The sequence below is a fragment of the Varroa jacobsoni genome, unplaced genomic scaffold (assembly GCF_002532875.2).
Source record: "Varroa jacobsoni isolate VJ856 unplaced genomic scaffold, vjacob_1.0 scaffold_1060, whole genome shotgun sequence".
Lineage (NCBI taxonomy): Eukaryota > Metazoa > Arthropoda > Arachnida > Mesostigmata > Varroidae > Varroa > Varroa jacobsoni.
Window position 1 is genome coordinate 57717 of NW_019213962.1, and position 15077 is coordinate 72793.

At 41.8% G+C, this 15077-nt stretch overlaps 1 protein-coding gene and 1 long non-coding RNA gene across 2 annotated transcripts in view; one reads left to right on the top strand and one right to left on the bottom strand.

The window, feature by feature from the left end:
- Positions 1-411: 411 nt before the first annotated feature.
- LOC147752718 (uncharacterized) lies at positions 412-6388 on the bottom strand. The gene is made up of 2 exons (XR_015313316.1): positions 5598-6388; positions 412-988 (listed from the first exon to the last, which is right to left on the bottom strand). It is a non-coding gene; the product is annotated as an uncharacterized LOC147752718 (long non-coding RNA).
- A 6597-nt stretch (positions 6389-12985) lies between these two features.
- LOC111266155 (fibulin-1) overlaps positions 12986-15077 on the top strand; it is a 4690-nt gene continuing 2598 nt past the window's right edge. Inside the window, exons 1-2 of the mRNA XM_022843364.2 lie at positions 12986-13200; positions 13563-13756. Coding sequence (XP_022699099.1) covers positions 13128-13200; positions 13563-13756 — 267 coding nt within the window. The 5' untranslated portion in view covers positions 12986-13127. The remainder of the gene's footprint in view (positions 13201-13562; positions 13757-15077) is intronic.

A 15077-nucleotide genomic window follows, 5' to 3' on the forward strand; every position in this document is an offset into this window, starting at 1 on the left:
CAGTATTTGAGTAAAACATGAAGGTTTTGTTAACTTAATGCTGTTAGGGCACGATGCATGTCCTTATGGATGTCCGATACAGCTGAAACATCGTTAACGCAGATCGACCTAAACAAAAAAAAGCTGGGCTTTGTACGATGCGTCAACTAACTGTGAATATGAATCTTATATTAGAAGCCAAAAAATCTTTGGCCGTGATTCCGTTCTGGAAATATCTGGAGTAGTTAGATTTGGTGAACGTCTCGCGCAAGAGACTTATATGAGAGAACATTATATCAGTAATATTATTATTACTATAAGAAATCCTATTATCGTTATACGATATTTAATGTAAGCTTCGAAAACTCGTCATTTCAGCATTGTATTTGAGATCGTAGCTTATTTTACGATAGTAACAAATTAAGAGAGCCATTTACTAACGGCACGTGGCCAAGCACAGATCAGAATAGCTTGCATTTATTGTATAAAATTCAGACCGATACAGAAAGTATTCGTAACGGTGTCTTTTGCTCGCCATCAGAGTCATTCTGCTCTGCTCAGACTTTTGGTTCACAGCACTGTAATATAGTCTAGAGGAAGCGTGTGAAGGGCATATTTTAAATGCAATTCTCTGAATTTTTTCAGAGAATAATTTCTTTCTCTTAATCAACTTTCACTGCCCTGATAGTTAGCGTTTCATCTTGTGCTTCTTTGTCATGCCGTTGCGTTGGAGATAGCCGAAGCGACCAAGGACCTTAAACTTTGGACCGAAGCAACGTCCCGCGCCACCGGCTGCATAGGCCTCATATTAACCCAGTTCCAGCTTTCGCTCATCGTTTTTGTGTGAGCCAGCAGCAGCACCACGACGTTTTACGATGCAAGTATGCTGCTCCTACAAAAGGTCAAGGTCAGCGATACAAAAGGTCTAGAATACTTGCGATGAGGCGGCACGAGCTTTATGAATTTTCTCGCTGGCAAAAGTGACAGACAGATAGGCAACTGAGGCGACCTGCTCCCGTAAAGGAGTCCATGTAGTAAAAGTAGAACATTAGTTACTTTACAAAAGTTACACTAGTTACAAGGTAAAATTATTGGAATCGCTATAATACCCAATAACTAAGGTCTTCTATTTTGCTTATATATATATACACACACGAAAACGTTCAATAACTATAAAAATTCCATGAAACAGAAACGCTTTTGAGAAATGGGGCTAATCAAAACGATTCAGTAGGAAGTTGACTTTGGCATTATAATGGATCGTCATTTATAAAGTGGAAAAACAATATAGAACTTTCCAGGTAAGTCACGAATTGCCGGAAAATGAAAAATACTGCCAGTTAGAGCTGACACCGTCAGTACTAAAACTACAGTTATTACCTTTTGGTGGCAAGGAAAAAGGTAGGAAAAAATAATTTCTTCCATTTTCTCCCAACTCTGTAATATTTTTCTATTGTATTTTAATAAGGCATCCAACTATTTTCTTATTACATGCGTTACCAGGACATGGTAGTACTTCAAGACTTGGCAAAATTTTACGAGTTTTCACAGTAGCGGAAGGGACTAATAAATGTTATACAGTCTATCGTTTTATTAACGCTCCAAATGTGCATGCTCCACGTTAGTCAGTAGGGTCCAATGGGTGTGCCAAAGGGTAGGACCAATACTTCGCGTCAAATTTGTCCATCTCGCAACTGTTTGTAATCAAATCTATGCGTAAGGGCAGCAATAGTATATAACGCAAATATTTTTTAATCTATTTTATTTCTAGCTGAGATACGTGAACATGCATTCAATTTGGTTCGGTCCGACCCTACCACTCCCGTCCGCACGTGTTCTACCACTTGCTCCCTGTGCCCGTGCCTCTATTTTGCCATCGTGCCATACGAATATATTTTCCAAATGGATTCATTCCCCATCATTTAAGAATAGAGTATTGCTTAGCTTGGCTCCCTAGCTGGTTCCATCGAACCATAACATTTCCACAAGCTACCGTAGCGACACATACATTTCAATCATATCTATCCCAAGGAGTAGGCAAAACAGTCTCAGCCAGAAGCAGACACACAAGCGCCCCACGTTGCCAATATGTGGAAATGCATCGAATTCAACTGAGCCGTTGCTGCTTGATATTAGCCTGATTGAAAGGGTACGTCCCCTAACATCATCGAGCGTCATCGATATACCGCTCCCGTAGCCATCTTCAATCTACCGGACAAAAGCAGACCCGATAGGATAACGTTCCTCAAAAGTCCCGACCGCGTTGTCGCCAACTTGGTCCCGAGGACAGATAACTGATTTGGTTCAGTTCCTGCAAGAACCCAAATGCTTTCTTTTCGAACTGTATTATATCTATGAAAGGGATAGCGGGTCGCATACGTGTGCAAAAAAAGTGCCGATATACGAATGATGGTACACTCGGCAGGACCACTGCACTTTTTACTAACCAGACTATACTGTTATATTACAGAACGACGTTATGAAGACGTGTTCGCTTTCATTAACAAGTGACGAAATCGAGTTTTCGATGGTGCGAAATGGCCACGACGGTTGACAGGGTCAGACACGTTTTATGGATTCCCGGTTGCTTGAGGTCGCCCTGCACGAAAGCTCGGGCCCGAGTGTTCACTACTGCTCCGAGAGCTTCTGTTTTAGCTACAAGTGGGAGTTGAAGTGTAGATGAGGTCTGTGCAAGAACACATATTGATATTATAAGCGAAGCGAAAAAGTTAGACAGGGGCTACGTTTCAGCACGGAAAGAGCAAAATCGGCAAAGATTATGACTCACATGACCATCCGCGACATTCAGATCTGTACTAGGCAACTAGCAACGTATGAAAGTGAGAAGGAGCTAAATTTCCTTACAAGGCGCAGAGTGTTACGCTGGGCTTTCCTTGGTGGGATTGCGGTGGAAGAAAACTCGATGCATGGAGGCTGAAGAAACCCGGGAGTTCGTGCTTCAAGAGATATTAAATCTGTAGCGCAGCAAGGTCCCAAACGTATTGCACAGCTCAAAGACGATCTCCACGTGCTCTCCGGAGTTCGAAATTTTTTCGCCGCAGTTATTGCAGCTACAGTCATTAGAGCGCCCGCACTGATGGCGCCATGTCGAATCCACGGCGTTCATGCGAACAGACACTTTCTTTTGCCACTTCTCCGATGCCTGCGCAGCCTAAAGTCTGTTCCGTCGTCTAGATGTGATGGATGAGCAATTAAAAATGGGAAACTTTTCTTCTACTTCTCCCGCTATAGCGGAGTCGTTTGAAAAACTGTACATTGGTCCCTTCGTGACGCCATATGGCCTGGTTACCCAAAGATCTTGCAACAGCTTTAAGTGTGCCGCCTGCGAACTCCCGCGGGCCATAGAAGAGTTAGGACAAACTAAGTCACCGGCTAATATGAAGCGAGTTGCGAAACTACCCTCTCCTATGGGTACGAACATGAAAGAAAAGTAGACGGTGCTACCACAGCTAGTGTTAACAAAGCAGATACGGAAAATGATCCTTCTCTCGATTTCAACTTATCCAGTCTTCTCCATGCGATTTAGCTATATATAAAGGTAAGTAGGCACAAGTTTTTCATACGAACGACCAGCACCGTAGCAGCAATGACAAAACTAGTTTCTTGTCCATCACCCGCCGCCCACCCTAGGGGCGCTTGCTAAGCTCCTTTGCCTTCGTCGGCTCTCTGAGTACGTTGTCTTGTCTTGTCTTGCTCACCCCGATTATCTTTCTCATCGTCCAAGTTACAGCAAAATTCATTTTGGCGTTTGGCGGTGCGGTCGCCTATTCTGCAAGGAGAAAGTCTGCTGGCACTTTTTACAGTCTTTCGTTCGGTTACGGGAGCCGTGAAGACCACCGGCCAATGTTTCAAGGGAGCACACTAAAGGAACTAAGGGCGACTGTCCTAGAGATTATCATAGGGCCGCAATCAGAGGGAATCCTTATAACTCCCATAGATGGCGAAGAAAGAGACAGAAGCAGAAACGGATCCAATGAGACGCGATTGTAGCTGCCGGCATATCATGGCAGAGGTGGATATCAAAAGTGGGTTAAACACAATAAGGGTACTGTAGAGAGTTGAATCGGGAAAGGTTTCCTCGATGAATACAATAGGGTGTTCTTGGACCAAATTGCGGGGCTGCTGCTACTAGTACGAAAGGGTAGGCAATGGGAACGATGAAGAAGAAACTGTATTTTAGTTTAAAATTAACGCGTGAATGCTCGCCAGTCTGAATTTCGAAGCAGGCGCAACTTTGCAGCCATCGCTGTGGCTGCGCGAAGCGCCGCTGTAGCCAAATTGGGAACCAGATTGCTACCGTGAGTCTGGAGATATATTAAATCGAATAGCATGCGCTGAGTTCCTCGGCGGCAGAGGTTCTATAGTGGAAATAGTCCGAAATGAACGAATCTCCAGGTGGCGCATCAACCATCTGCCAGTAAGCACAACCTGGCCATATTAGTACTACCTAGAACAAGTGCTGCAACGCCTTTCATCATATTAGTATTGAAGATATTGCCAAAATTTTAAGGGATAATATTAGCACCATCAATATAATGGCCCTATGTCGTAAATTCAAACCATTATATTGTATACCCGTTGTCATGGTTATTCAAGTACCTGGCTACAAATCTCTGATGTGCCCCTTCGTGATCTAAAGGAGAACATTTTGTTACCTTTTTTGGACAACATTTAACTGAATATACACATGTACGTCATATATACAAAAAAGTTGTACGTTTATAAAGATAACTGCTAACCATTAGAATATAAAAAGTAATTGATTTTGGTTCGTAAGGCCAATACAGCAATTCAGGTATGATTACGATGTAGTGAAAAATTCAGTACTCAACTTAAGATGACTTGATTAATTTATAAAACTTGCTCTCGAACTGCAACTTCTATAGCTATTCTAGAAAATAATACGAATAAGAAAATGTTTTTCACCGTAATGGCTTTGACAGGGTCGGATGATGTAGAAAAGGTACAGGGCTATTAGTTGATTGCATTCTAAAATACATATAAATACGTCAGAAAACAACAATTACACCGATTAACTTCTGATTGTTCCATTCTGGTAATTTGATTATGAAATCATTCCCGTAAAAAATTTGCCTACGGATTCCCTGGTCCGTGACGTCATTTCGTATGGGAGGTGGCTACTCTTGGCCAAACCATCACCTTACAAACAGACATAACTAACTAAATAAGCACTAACAAAAACAACGAACCTCGCTTATCGCACAACTGTTTCATACATGGGTAACTTAATGGTATCGTAGCCATGTTAGAGAACCGTCAATTCAACTACTGTACAATACAGCTACTAGTTGCTTTAGCGGCAATGTTTTCGTTGAATTATCGCTCTCGCTCTCTCACGTGGTTCTTGCCTTGACTTTGCCAACGCTTTTATCGCCGTCACTATTCACACTTCTGTTATAGCTACTGCTTTTGGGCCACAGCATTTGGCCCACCCTCCACCGTCATACAGCCCGCAGGAGAGCCAGCCATAAGGTGATAGCTCGCCACAAATAACATTGCTTACGTTCTGAATTCGGCCTAGAGAATTGCACATCAGTGGCGGAGAAGCAGAGGCGACCGTAATGGTATACGCTTACCTTGGGGAGAAGGAAAAAGGAAAAGCGAGGTTTAGAACCGAGAGCCTGTTAGATGGTTTGCAGCCTTGCTCGAACCTCGAAAGTAGACAAGTCTAGGACCTGCTGCCTTCAGCCTTTAGCAGCTTGTACTCGTACGCAGCAGAAAAGCAACGCTTCTCAGGTGAAGCCTCTTCCGCAGCTTTTTCTCTAAAATTCTTTCTGCAAGCGTCCGAACAGCTCGGGGCAGCCACGACGAAACAATAGGGTGAGGAGGAGCGATGGTTGAAACCAGACCGAGAGGACATAGAGCACCGTGGACCAGATGGAATATCCCGGTTTTGGCCTCGTTGTTCTTGCCAGCCTTGCTGGCCTTCACCCTACTCAGTCATACACCCACATCGGAAACGTCGTTTGACTCGAACCGGAACGGCTTAGATTGGCCTCGGCCCAGAGGACTTTCTCTCAAGTGGCTCTAATCCCCAACAATAACATTGGATTGGCTAACATTCCTAGTGGAATGTCGTCGTAAGGCTGCAACGTGAAGTGGTTTGCAGCGAACCGCTGGATTGAAAAGCACTTGAAATCAGTGTCAGAAAGCGGAGTGCCAGAGATCGTCATGGATAGAGCGTGTCGAAAGGATAGTGATGTCCAACGCGACGCAGAGCGGAGCGCTGCTGATTGTACATTTACTGAATCACGAGACGAAGACAAGCGGGACAATAAAGCTGGAAACGTCGGACCTTGTACGACCACAAACAGCTTAAAATCATAAGCGGTGAGACAGGCTGATTAAGAGACACGAAAAGGATAGAAAAGCGATGGTAGGATTATTTAAAATTACCGTTCTTATATTAGATGCTCTCCATAGCACCAGGGATCCTCTCTTTTAAAGTAATGCTTATTGGCCTAAAGTTATATTCCAGACAGTAGTGTAAAAGTGTGCGGTAGACGGCAGAAATAGACCCATACGTTTATACCATTTATACAACAAAAGCGTTGACAATGAGAAACTGTTTGAATGAGGGGATGCGACCTGAAGGGAGAAAAATATTGGACTGATCCGTTATTTGCCAGTGGTTCATTGATTCAATATTGTTCTTAAGGGCCGAGGGAGAAATGTTTTTGAATGAAATAATTACTTATGTCTCCAGACAGCCCTTTGGGTGTTTATACGGGGTGAAGGTGACCAGTTGTAGCCGATCGTTGAAAATGATACAATTCCTTTTGAGGCAGTATATGCTGTATTAATTTTTTCTAGAGTATCCCCCAGACGTGACTTCATGTTTGAACCTTAGTTGAATCATAAAAATTAAGCCAAGTTCATTGTAAAATACTGGAAGGTTCTCATGAGTCGTAAGCTAATACTCTCGGTACATAGTACGTAGTCTAGACATATCGCTAGAGACTGCCTTTGGCTGGGGCGATCCGAGACACACTTGCCATTCTGAGGCACTCGCAAGAGTATGGAACACTCTCGAAGGCGAAGATGAGCTTGATGAACGTAGCTAAAGACGTCTTTTTTTTTTACTTGCATTGTAATTGCAATACATGAAATACTTAATTCATATACCCGTTTTAGATATTTTGTTGTTGTTTCCGATGCAAAAACCTACCAAACACCAAACGTCGGCAGCTTAAAAAGACGCTAAGCTCAGTCGCAACAAAAAGTGAGCCATCTAGCGAAACACCTATAAAGTAGAACCCCGACGTTTTCTTCAATACAATGCGGGTGTAGCACGGAAATTTTGACGGGATCAGAACTCTGGCCGTGAGGCTCAATGCGCAATGGGATCAGTGGATTCCTGTACCTTCAAGCCTGTGGGTGCGGTAAAAAAAAATGACTCAACGTTTTGGCTCTAGCGTACAAAATTTTCAAAAGTTATCTTCGTCAAGCTTCTAAAGGTCATTAGGAGAAACCAAATTTGTCGAATGCTGTCTGAGACTACAGCTATCTTTCCTGAATAACGACTGTAGTTTATGGGAACGATAAATTAGGTCACCGCTTATAAATACGTGGGCATTTCTAGACTCTTCGATAAGAAACTAGGTCTATAGGGACCAAGGTAAGATTTTATCATAGGGCTAGTTATGGTAGTGACTGACCTAGTGGAAGGTATGGCCTATATTAGCAGAACAGAAGAACAAGGAATATCAGTTAATTTATATATCTTAGTCGAGATGAAGAGGATAAGGGTAAGCTTAGCCTAAACCCGTGACAGTAACAACATCTAGGGTAGATACAATTAGTGGCTTTACCCGGAGTGTGCTTGTCCTTTATCCGGATTGTGTCCGAGACAAAAGCGGTGTCCTTGTAGGGCTTTACTCCCGTGCACCTTCACTGCCTTCGTAAAAACCGAGAAGTTTCTTAAGATAGGCAATATATTATGAGTGCCTCGATATGGGTCCTACACTAGAGAAGCCAATTAATTGATCTTTTGTTAAAGACAAAAAGGTAATTTAATAAGTTTGTCTTCAACGGAGCCGTATTTTGACACCATCTTTGTTTCTATACAACATTATAGTGACGACTGATGATTGTGGTTAACAAGCTATTAAAACCCTAATTTATCGGCCGATTAATGGACAATTCAGTTACTCGCCCTCAAAAAGTGAAAACACCGGACTCAATTTCTGGCAGCCAAGACCTGACTTGGCAAGGGGACAAAAAAATTGCTCGTAGAAGCTGCATCCACCGATACCTGGCCTTGAAGGATGACGAGCCATGCACCGACTAGAACCACTGCAGTGCTTTTAGAGCCAGAAGTTATGTTGGAAGTGATGAAAGCCCGCCAAGATAGTACTACGGCAACAATTTGACACTTCTCCTGAAGAAGCGATCCCAGGCGGTAGTTCTACAATGGACTTGAACTGTAAATTTGAGATTATTTCTTTTCGGAGAATCGAATACTCCAATAAGTGAGCGATATTTGATCTCGTGTGATGAACAGAGTGCAGATGTATGGGCTGAGTAAGTTGTCTAACAGGAGATTCAGCGAAACAGGTTTCCGCTAGGAGGTCGGTGAGTTTGTGTGGTCTCTTACCTTCAGTAAAAAGAAAACGTTGGGGGAGGGGGTAATTAAAACCGGCCTGCTTCCCGTGCGGCAGCGGTTCCCCACATGTCTCTAGCATTGGTACGATTTCACCTACTGACTAAATAGTCCTGAACTAATGATGTTATCTAATTAAGCAGTCCTCGTACGAGAATAAGTGGTGTACATGATGGTGTAAGGAGAAACTATATCAAGTCGCACTTTGGCGTAGATCTCATAGTTAGTACAGAGCAAATTGTTGGCCATCCGAGAATGTAAGGAGAAAATGTAGGCATGTAAGTTAATTTTCGTTGATAACCAACATGGGATAACAATATTAATGACTAAGCTCAGCACAAAAATTTTTTCCGTTTCCATGTATCGTAGAGCTTTCGTCAACACTGATCAGATCCGTCAAGTAATTGAGAACTGCAAAAAAAGTTCGAATGAAGATTTAACCAAGATCAACGCGCGGCCACCAACACACGGTTACGATATTCGCAAAACCTGTAGCCGATTAAAGAAACGCTATTTATTCCAAACAGAGGAAAACATAATACTACTACATTGAATCTATCTAGGCCTAAAAATTCAAGGCTCAGTTGCACAGCAAAACTGATACGGCATACAGTACGTTTACAGTACATTAAGGATAATGACTGACCTGATGCGAGCAAGATAAAATCAACTATATGCTTAATGCAAGAAATCTGTTTTATCTGTATAATATTTGATTTTGCATGCCGGAAGAAAACGCCGTCACCGTCAGCCTTTGCCCTATCTTCAAATAACCAAAAAACATAAGGAATATAAGATGCGTTCGTTTGTGCCATACACGTAACAGATAATAATGCCCACCTACTATTATTATGTCGAGGAGAAAAGGCACTTTTTACTATGCCAATTTGTTTCAACGATTTTAAGGTTGAGGGCTGGTATGATTTGCCGAAAAAACTCTACGACGAACAAGCCAGGCTTTCGAATTCTGAAGGCTAAAAGTAGACTACACTAGCAACCAGAAGTACATGCTGTTAGTTGGAACATGTTTATTTTATATTAAACAGCGATATTTTGTTTGGCTATGGTTGAGACCGTAACGAGGATGGCTGACACCTTAAGCCAGTCGCGTGCCTGTTTGCGCAGAGGATTTTTCACCTAGTTTTTATAAGAGTACTTGGTGTGCGAGTGATAAATCTGTCGATCGAGGAGGAAAAGCGCGAATTAGCACCGAGACAAAGATCTAGGACTTCAAAGGATGCAACGATACAGAAGACACAGGCTCGTGACTAAAAAGGTATTTTCATAAAGGCGAGCAGCAGCAGAAAATTCATGCGTAAATAATCTGATTTCCGTCTTTTAATCTGTAAAGGGCGCAAACGATGCATGCGGACATACCGCGACGAATAAACGAAAACGCCATTGATTGTATTGTCACTAGACAAGCGAGTCGCGCGTTCCGGCTCGCATGTAACGACTGAAATAGCAATCCGCGGAGAGAACTTTGCGGTGATTAAGAAGCTTGCTCGATTAGTGAGATCAATTTATAAATACACATTATCGGTCGTCTGACGCGCCATGCCTTGGCAGTTCTGGCTATGAGGTCCAAATGTGCATTAGGTAGCAAAGCGTCATTGCTCTGTTCTCGTCAGTCCATCGAAGTATGATAATGCTCCTTAAAACAACGTATGAGCGTTGCATAGGGAGTCGAATGCATTTGCTGCTGTCTACGGCCGAGATGCAATCACTAGGGTTCTTCTGTGATTTTTGTAACGATGTTGAAGTTCACTATAACTACCCTATCGACCTCGATGCCACGCAACTCGGTCCTCAAGTCTGAGAAAGATCGTATGCATTTATAAAAATGTAATATACCCGACCGATACGATGCTCTGTAGTGTACCTACGTACAATTCAATCACGTGGACCAGCACGTGCTTAATGGCACTATTTCTAGCCCGTACAGAAACGCTGAGCCGAACGTACGAGCGTTATATCAATAGAGAATGGCTGATTTTTGCTTAGCATGTCACTAAGCCTAACCTATCACCTTGTGATCAAATTAAACAGAAAAACAGACGTCCTCGAAGGTGACAAGAGAACCAGAACAAATACTAGCTACAAGCCTTTCAGGATAAAATGTAGTAAAAAAATGCGTGACGTAAAGCTACATGTGAGCGCAAAGTAAACAGAACCTTTTTAGGAAAATCACAGGCATCGTTTCATGCCTAGAGTCGTCATATTTAAAGTTAATTGTGACTTACAGTGCGCGTTACTAGCATTCAACCTTGTAGTTTATAGTGTTTTCACTCAAAGGAAATAGTGCTTTGCTAATTGATTAGAAAAATGCTATAAACAATCGTCTCTGTGGTGTTCGTAGCAGAATTGCTTCCCAATAATGTTGAAGTTTAGCGTAGAAAAAAAAAAAACGTTTTCTCTATTGAGCTCATACAAACGTTTTACTGCTGCAGGGAGAATCGCGATTAAAATCGGATGATCGTATAAACAGACATATTGAACGACAAGGATGACCAAGAAGTCGTAGCAACGGTTCGAGTCTTGCGCTGGTACAACTGTTAAGCACTGCCTAAGACCGCTGCTCTCCAAAGTGGAGACAAATGTTATTACAGCCCGCTTCAAACCAAGGTAGCCTCAACTCTAAATGCCACTAAGGAAATCTTTAAGGTGCTACCAGTACTCTAGTACGAAGATGACCATGAATTATGGTACCAGTTCAACCAGTCATAATCAAGCTTAAAGAATAGGTCGAATTTGCGTCCCAATGGGAATGACACAAATACCTGAGGACAGGTCATATATTTTAGACTTCATGGTGCAATATAATTTAATTAGTAAGCCTGTAACAACATCATTTTTTACACATAAAAGACAGTCGAAATTTAAATAACTGCGCGCCAGGTTAGGTCACGAAATGAAAGAACTCAATGCTATTCGGAAGTTAGTTGCTGAATATAAAGTTTCGAACATCTGATGAATTCAGTTATGCCAATTAATAATAAATGGTGGATGGCCATGAAATAGAAAAACGGCACCAACTCCTGTATTAATAACTGGTTCGTCTAAAATTTAAATAAACCCGTGTCCTTGAGTAAAGTCGTCGCTTTGCAATCAAACCTGAATTGGTACATATGAATTTATACCTAAATGTCAGCGATATATAATCTCAATAAAATAAACCCGGACTCCACTGACAGTTTTTGAATGAGCTGCAAGAAAGATGATGTATTTCTTCAATGTTACAATGTTCTGGTATATAAACAATAAACCCTTTTAGAGTTCTAACCGTCGTTCCTTCATAGAAGGAAAAAAGTTAGTCCCAACAGGACGTAGTCTGGCAAAATGCGTCTTGGTAAAATATTTTGAATAACAGTGAGGACTTCGAATTAGATTTGTAGAAGTCCATTTTATCGGGGTCGATCCAACGCATCTCATACACAAACCAAGACAGTTCTAGCAGTCCAGGTGTCCTGGCCGCTTTGCAAATACAAGAGCTGATTCATCAAACCAGAAGGAGTTTTTCCTAGAAACCATCTTGTCGTTAGGTCTAAGGAATAATCTCATTCTGTTCTACGCTGATAAAAATAACTGAGACGGGTGTTTTTCTTTATCCGGTCACTTCTTCACGAATGCGTCACCGAAATGGAATCTAGTTGGGAAGGTCCCAGGCAAATAAATGTCCATCTTCTGTTAATTGATGTATACCGTAGACATGAGTGGACATGCATTTGGTCTTCCTTTTCTTTTCTAACTTCTTCTTATCAATTTTTGACGATCCTCCGTTGGAGCGACAAATTGCTATTTAAAGTGGATACTCAACTAGTGGTTGTTCGGCGAGAATCGTTAGCAGGATCCACCATAAATTAACGCAATCGACCAACCAGTGGCATCTTAATTCCCATAGCGTGACCGGGAAAGGCGTAGCTGGCCTCAGTCATAGCCTATGGCTATTTTTCCTAGTCCGTATTTTCGTTGCATTCTACATTAAGCAAGTGGCCATTAGCATACGGGGCGCCAGCCGCTGTATGACCTAGACGTCGGTCCTTGTTGATTCTATCCGATTCCTAACACTTTGTTCAAAAATGTTTGATATACTTGTTCATATCGTGCTACAAATTGAGCTATTCATAACTTTCCTCTCGAGTGGGATGATCCAAAGTAGCCAACACTCGACGCGATGCAGCCATAGTGGTCGGGACTGTTTCTCAAAGCGTCATCATGTACTACCGCCATACTGGGTGTGTCTGTAGTTCATCATTAGCCCTACGCTCCCGCGTTGACCTTGAGACCGCACTCGGGCATCTTTTAGCGGAAAGGCTTTTCAGCGCCTTCTCTCTCACTACGTGGATAGAAAACGAACCGAGATCATCTGGCAAGAACTGGCCGAGCGACGTTCACGACGTCAGTCGTGAACGTTTGTTTGTGGTGTACAGTATTTGTAAAATATTGTGCCAATAGGCCTGAACAGTTGAATCGTGCGTAGCCAGAAAAGGCGATAGGTTGAAACATGCGGACACTTTTGCTATCGGCTGTTTGTGCTCTGACTATCGCGATTGGCCTTTCCAAGGACGTGGACACGCGTAAGTGGAAACGTTGACCAATCTGTCAAACGATTTGCCTGTATCGCATCAATAGTAAATAAAATGAAGATGGAAAAAGATGATGGATTACTTTTTTAAACGGCATTTTTTTCCTCATATAAGTCTATTTCGATTTGCCATTTTTTAATTAAAATAAAATTAAGGAGAGACACCAATGGAAAATAAAGAGAACATTCTAACTTTTAAGATTTTCTATCTATCAAGACACTTCTTTAATCATAGCATCGACAATGAATAATATATATATATATATATAGATTCACCTAGGACCACGTTAGATTCTCTATAAGCGCGTACAAAAACTAGCTGCTAGAGCACCTGTGACTTCTTGTGTTCCCCAGCCGTCGACAATCTGCTACCCTATCTCCAAAGGTGTTGCCTTCTCGGTCAGGAGTTTGCCCGCTCTCGTTTGTCCTGTGACGAAGCCAAGTTGAGCGCGGCACATCGCCAACACATTGCGGTCTCGAACTATAAGGGCGTCTCGAATATTAGCTGCACCATATCGGCCTCCTTCTGCTGTCAGGAAGCACTCGAGGTAAGCTTAACACTTCATGGGACGAACTTGTAAAAGGCCAAGCGAAATTGGCATATGTATATGATCGTATTTGATGAGAAAAAAAGTGACATTCTCAGATACGATCGTATGTCCATTGTAAAACACGAACTGATTTAATAGGAACTGTCAATAAGGTATCGGAAACTTTAGAGTTTATTGCGCGCATTGAAAAAATAGTAGGCTCAACGTTTAGTTAAAAATAATTTTTTACAAAAAAAAACCGGGAAAATGAATTTGGTTTCTATCTAGTCAAAGTTATAATTAGATTACATACTCTCCTTTAATGTGCCGCTTAACCAGAGAGTACATAATGAAGTGCCACCCGTTTAATCTGATAGAAACGCAAGATTAAATAACGGAACTTTTTGCTGACGCCAGTTTCCGCTTACAAAAGCGAGTTTCCGTAGTAACAGCAGCGGCAGCAGCAGTAGATCCCGGCAGTGATCATATGGCTTTTTTTTGTCATTAGCTTAGCTTTTATGTCAGTGGCTTATTGCGACGCAGCTTCGATATTCTGGAGAAGATCACCACCTGGTCGTCCATAGACCTCGATTACCGAAAAACACTTCGATATCGAACTCTGGAGGCGGGCTAAGAAGATGAAAACAAATGTAGAGTCCACTATGCGAGTTTATTCTGGCCACGTGGTCTGCTGCTTTGTTTTGTGTAGCTAGATAAGAACAAATGCTTTCATGCCAGACAAAAATGATGTGTTTTTATTAGCGTTATAATCAAGCGACCGTTTTGCAATTGCGTATTCTCCTGTTTTATGTGTTTGTCTTGAGTTTGTAGCGTGTTGTTGGGAAAGCCTATTACCGCGTTTACAATATAATTAATTGGTAGGTACACATATAGACAGCGAGCTTAAACAAAAAAGACCTTCGCATTTTACTGAGTTTACAGGTCGACAAGGGCGATTTAATGCGAAACTATAATCTATGCGTGTAAAACATGAGACATGTAACTATGATGTGCATAGGGGGGATTGTATTTTGCGAACTGTGTTTTTGTCTAGCATATGAAAAAAAGTCTTGCAGCAATTTTGCTATTTGAATACTCTTTCCGAATGAAAGTATAACCCAGCTTAATGAGGAACTAAATCCAGTTACAAATGCACTCCTATACTTAAATGCTATGGCATAAAGTGTCACAATCCCTGTTTTAAAAAAAAAGATCTTTCAACGTTGTAATCAAGCGCTTTGAGAACTTTATAAAAAGTAATATAATAAATAAGAAAGCACAAAAAACAAAGTTGTCGCTTTTTGAAAATGTTATTTTTTTGATCTTCGGCTTTTATATA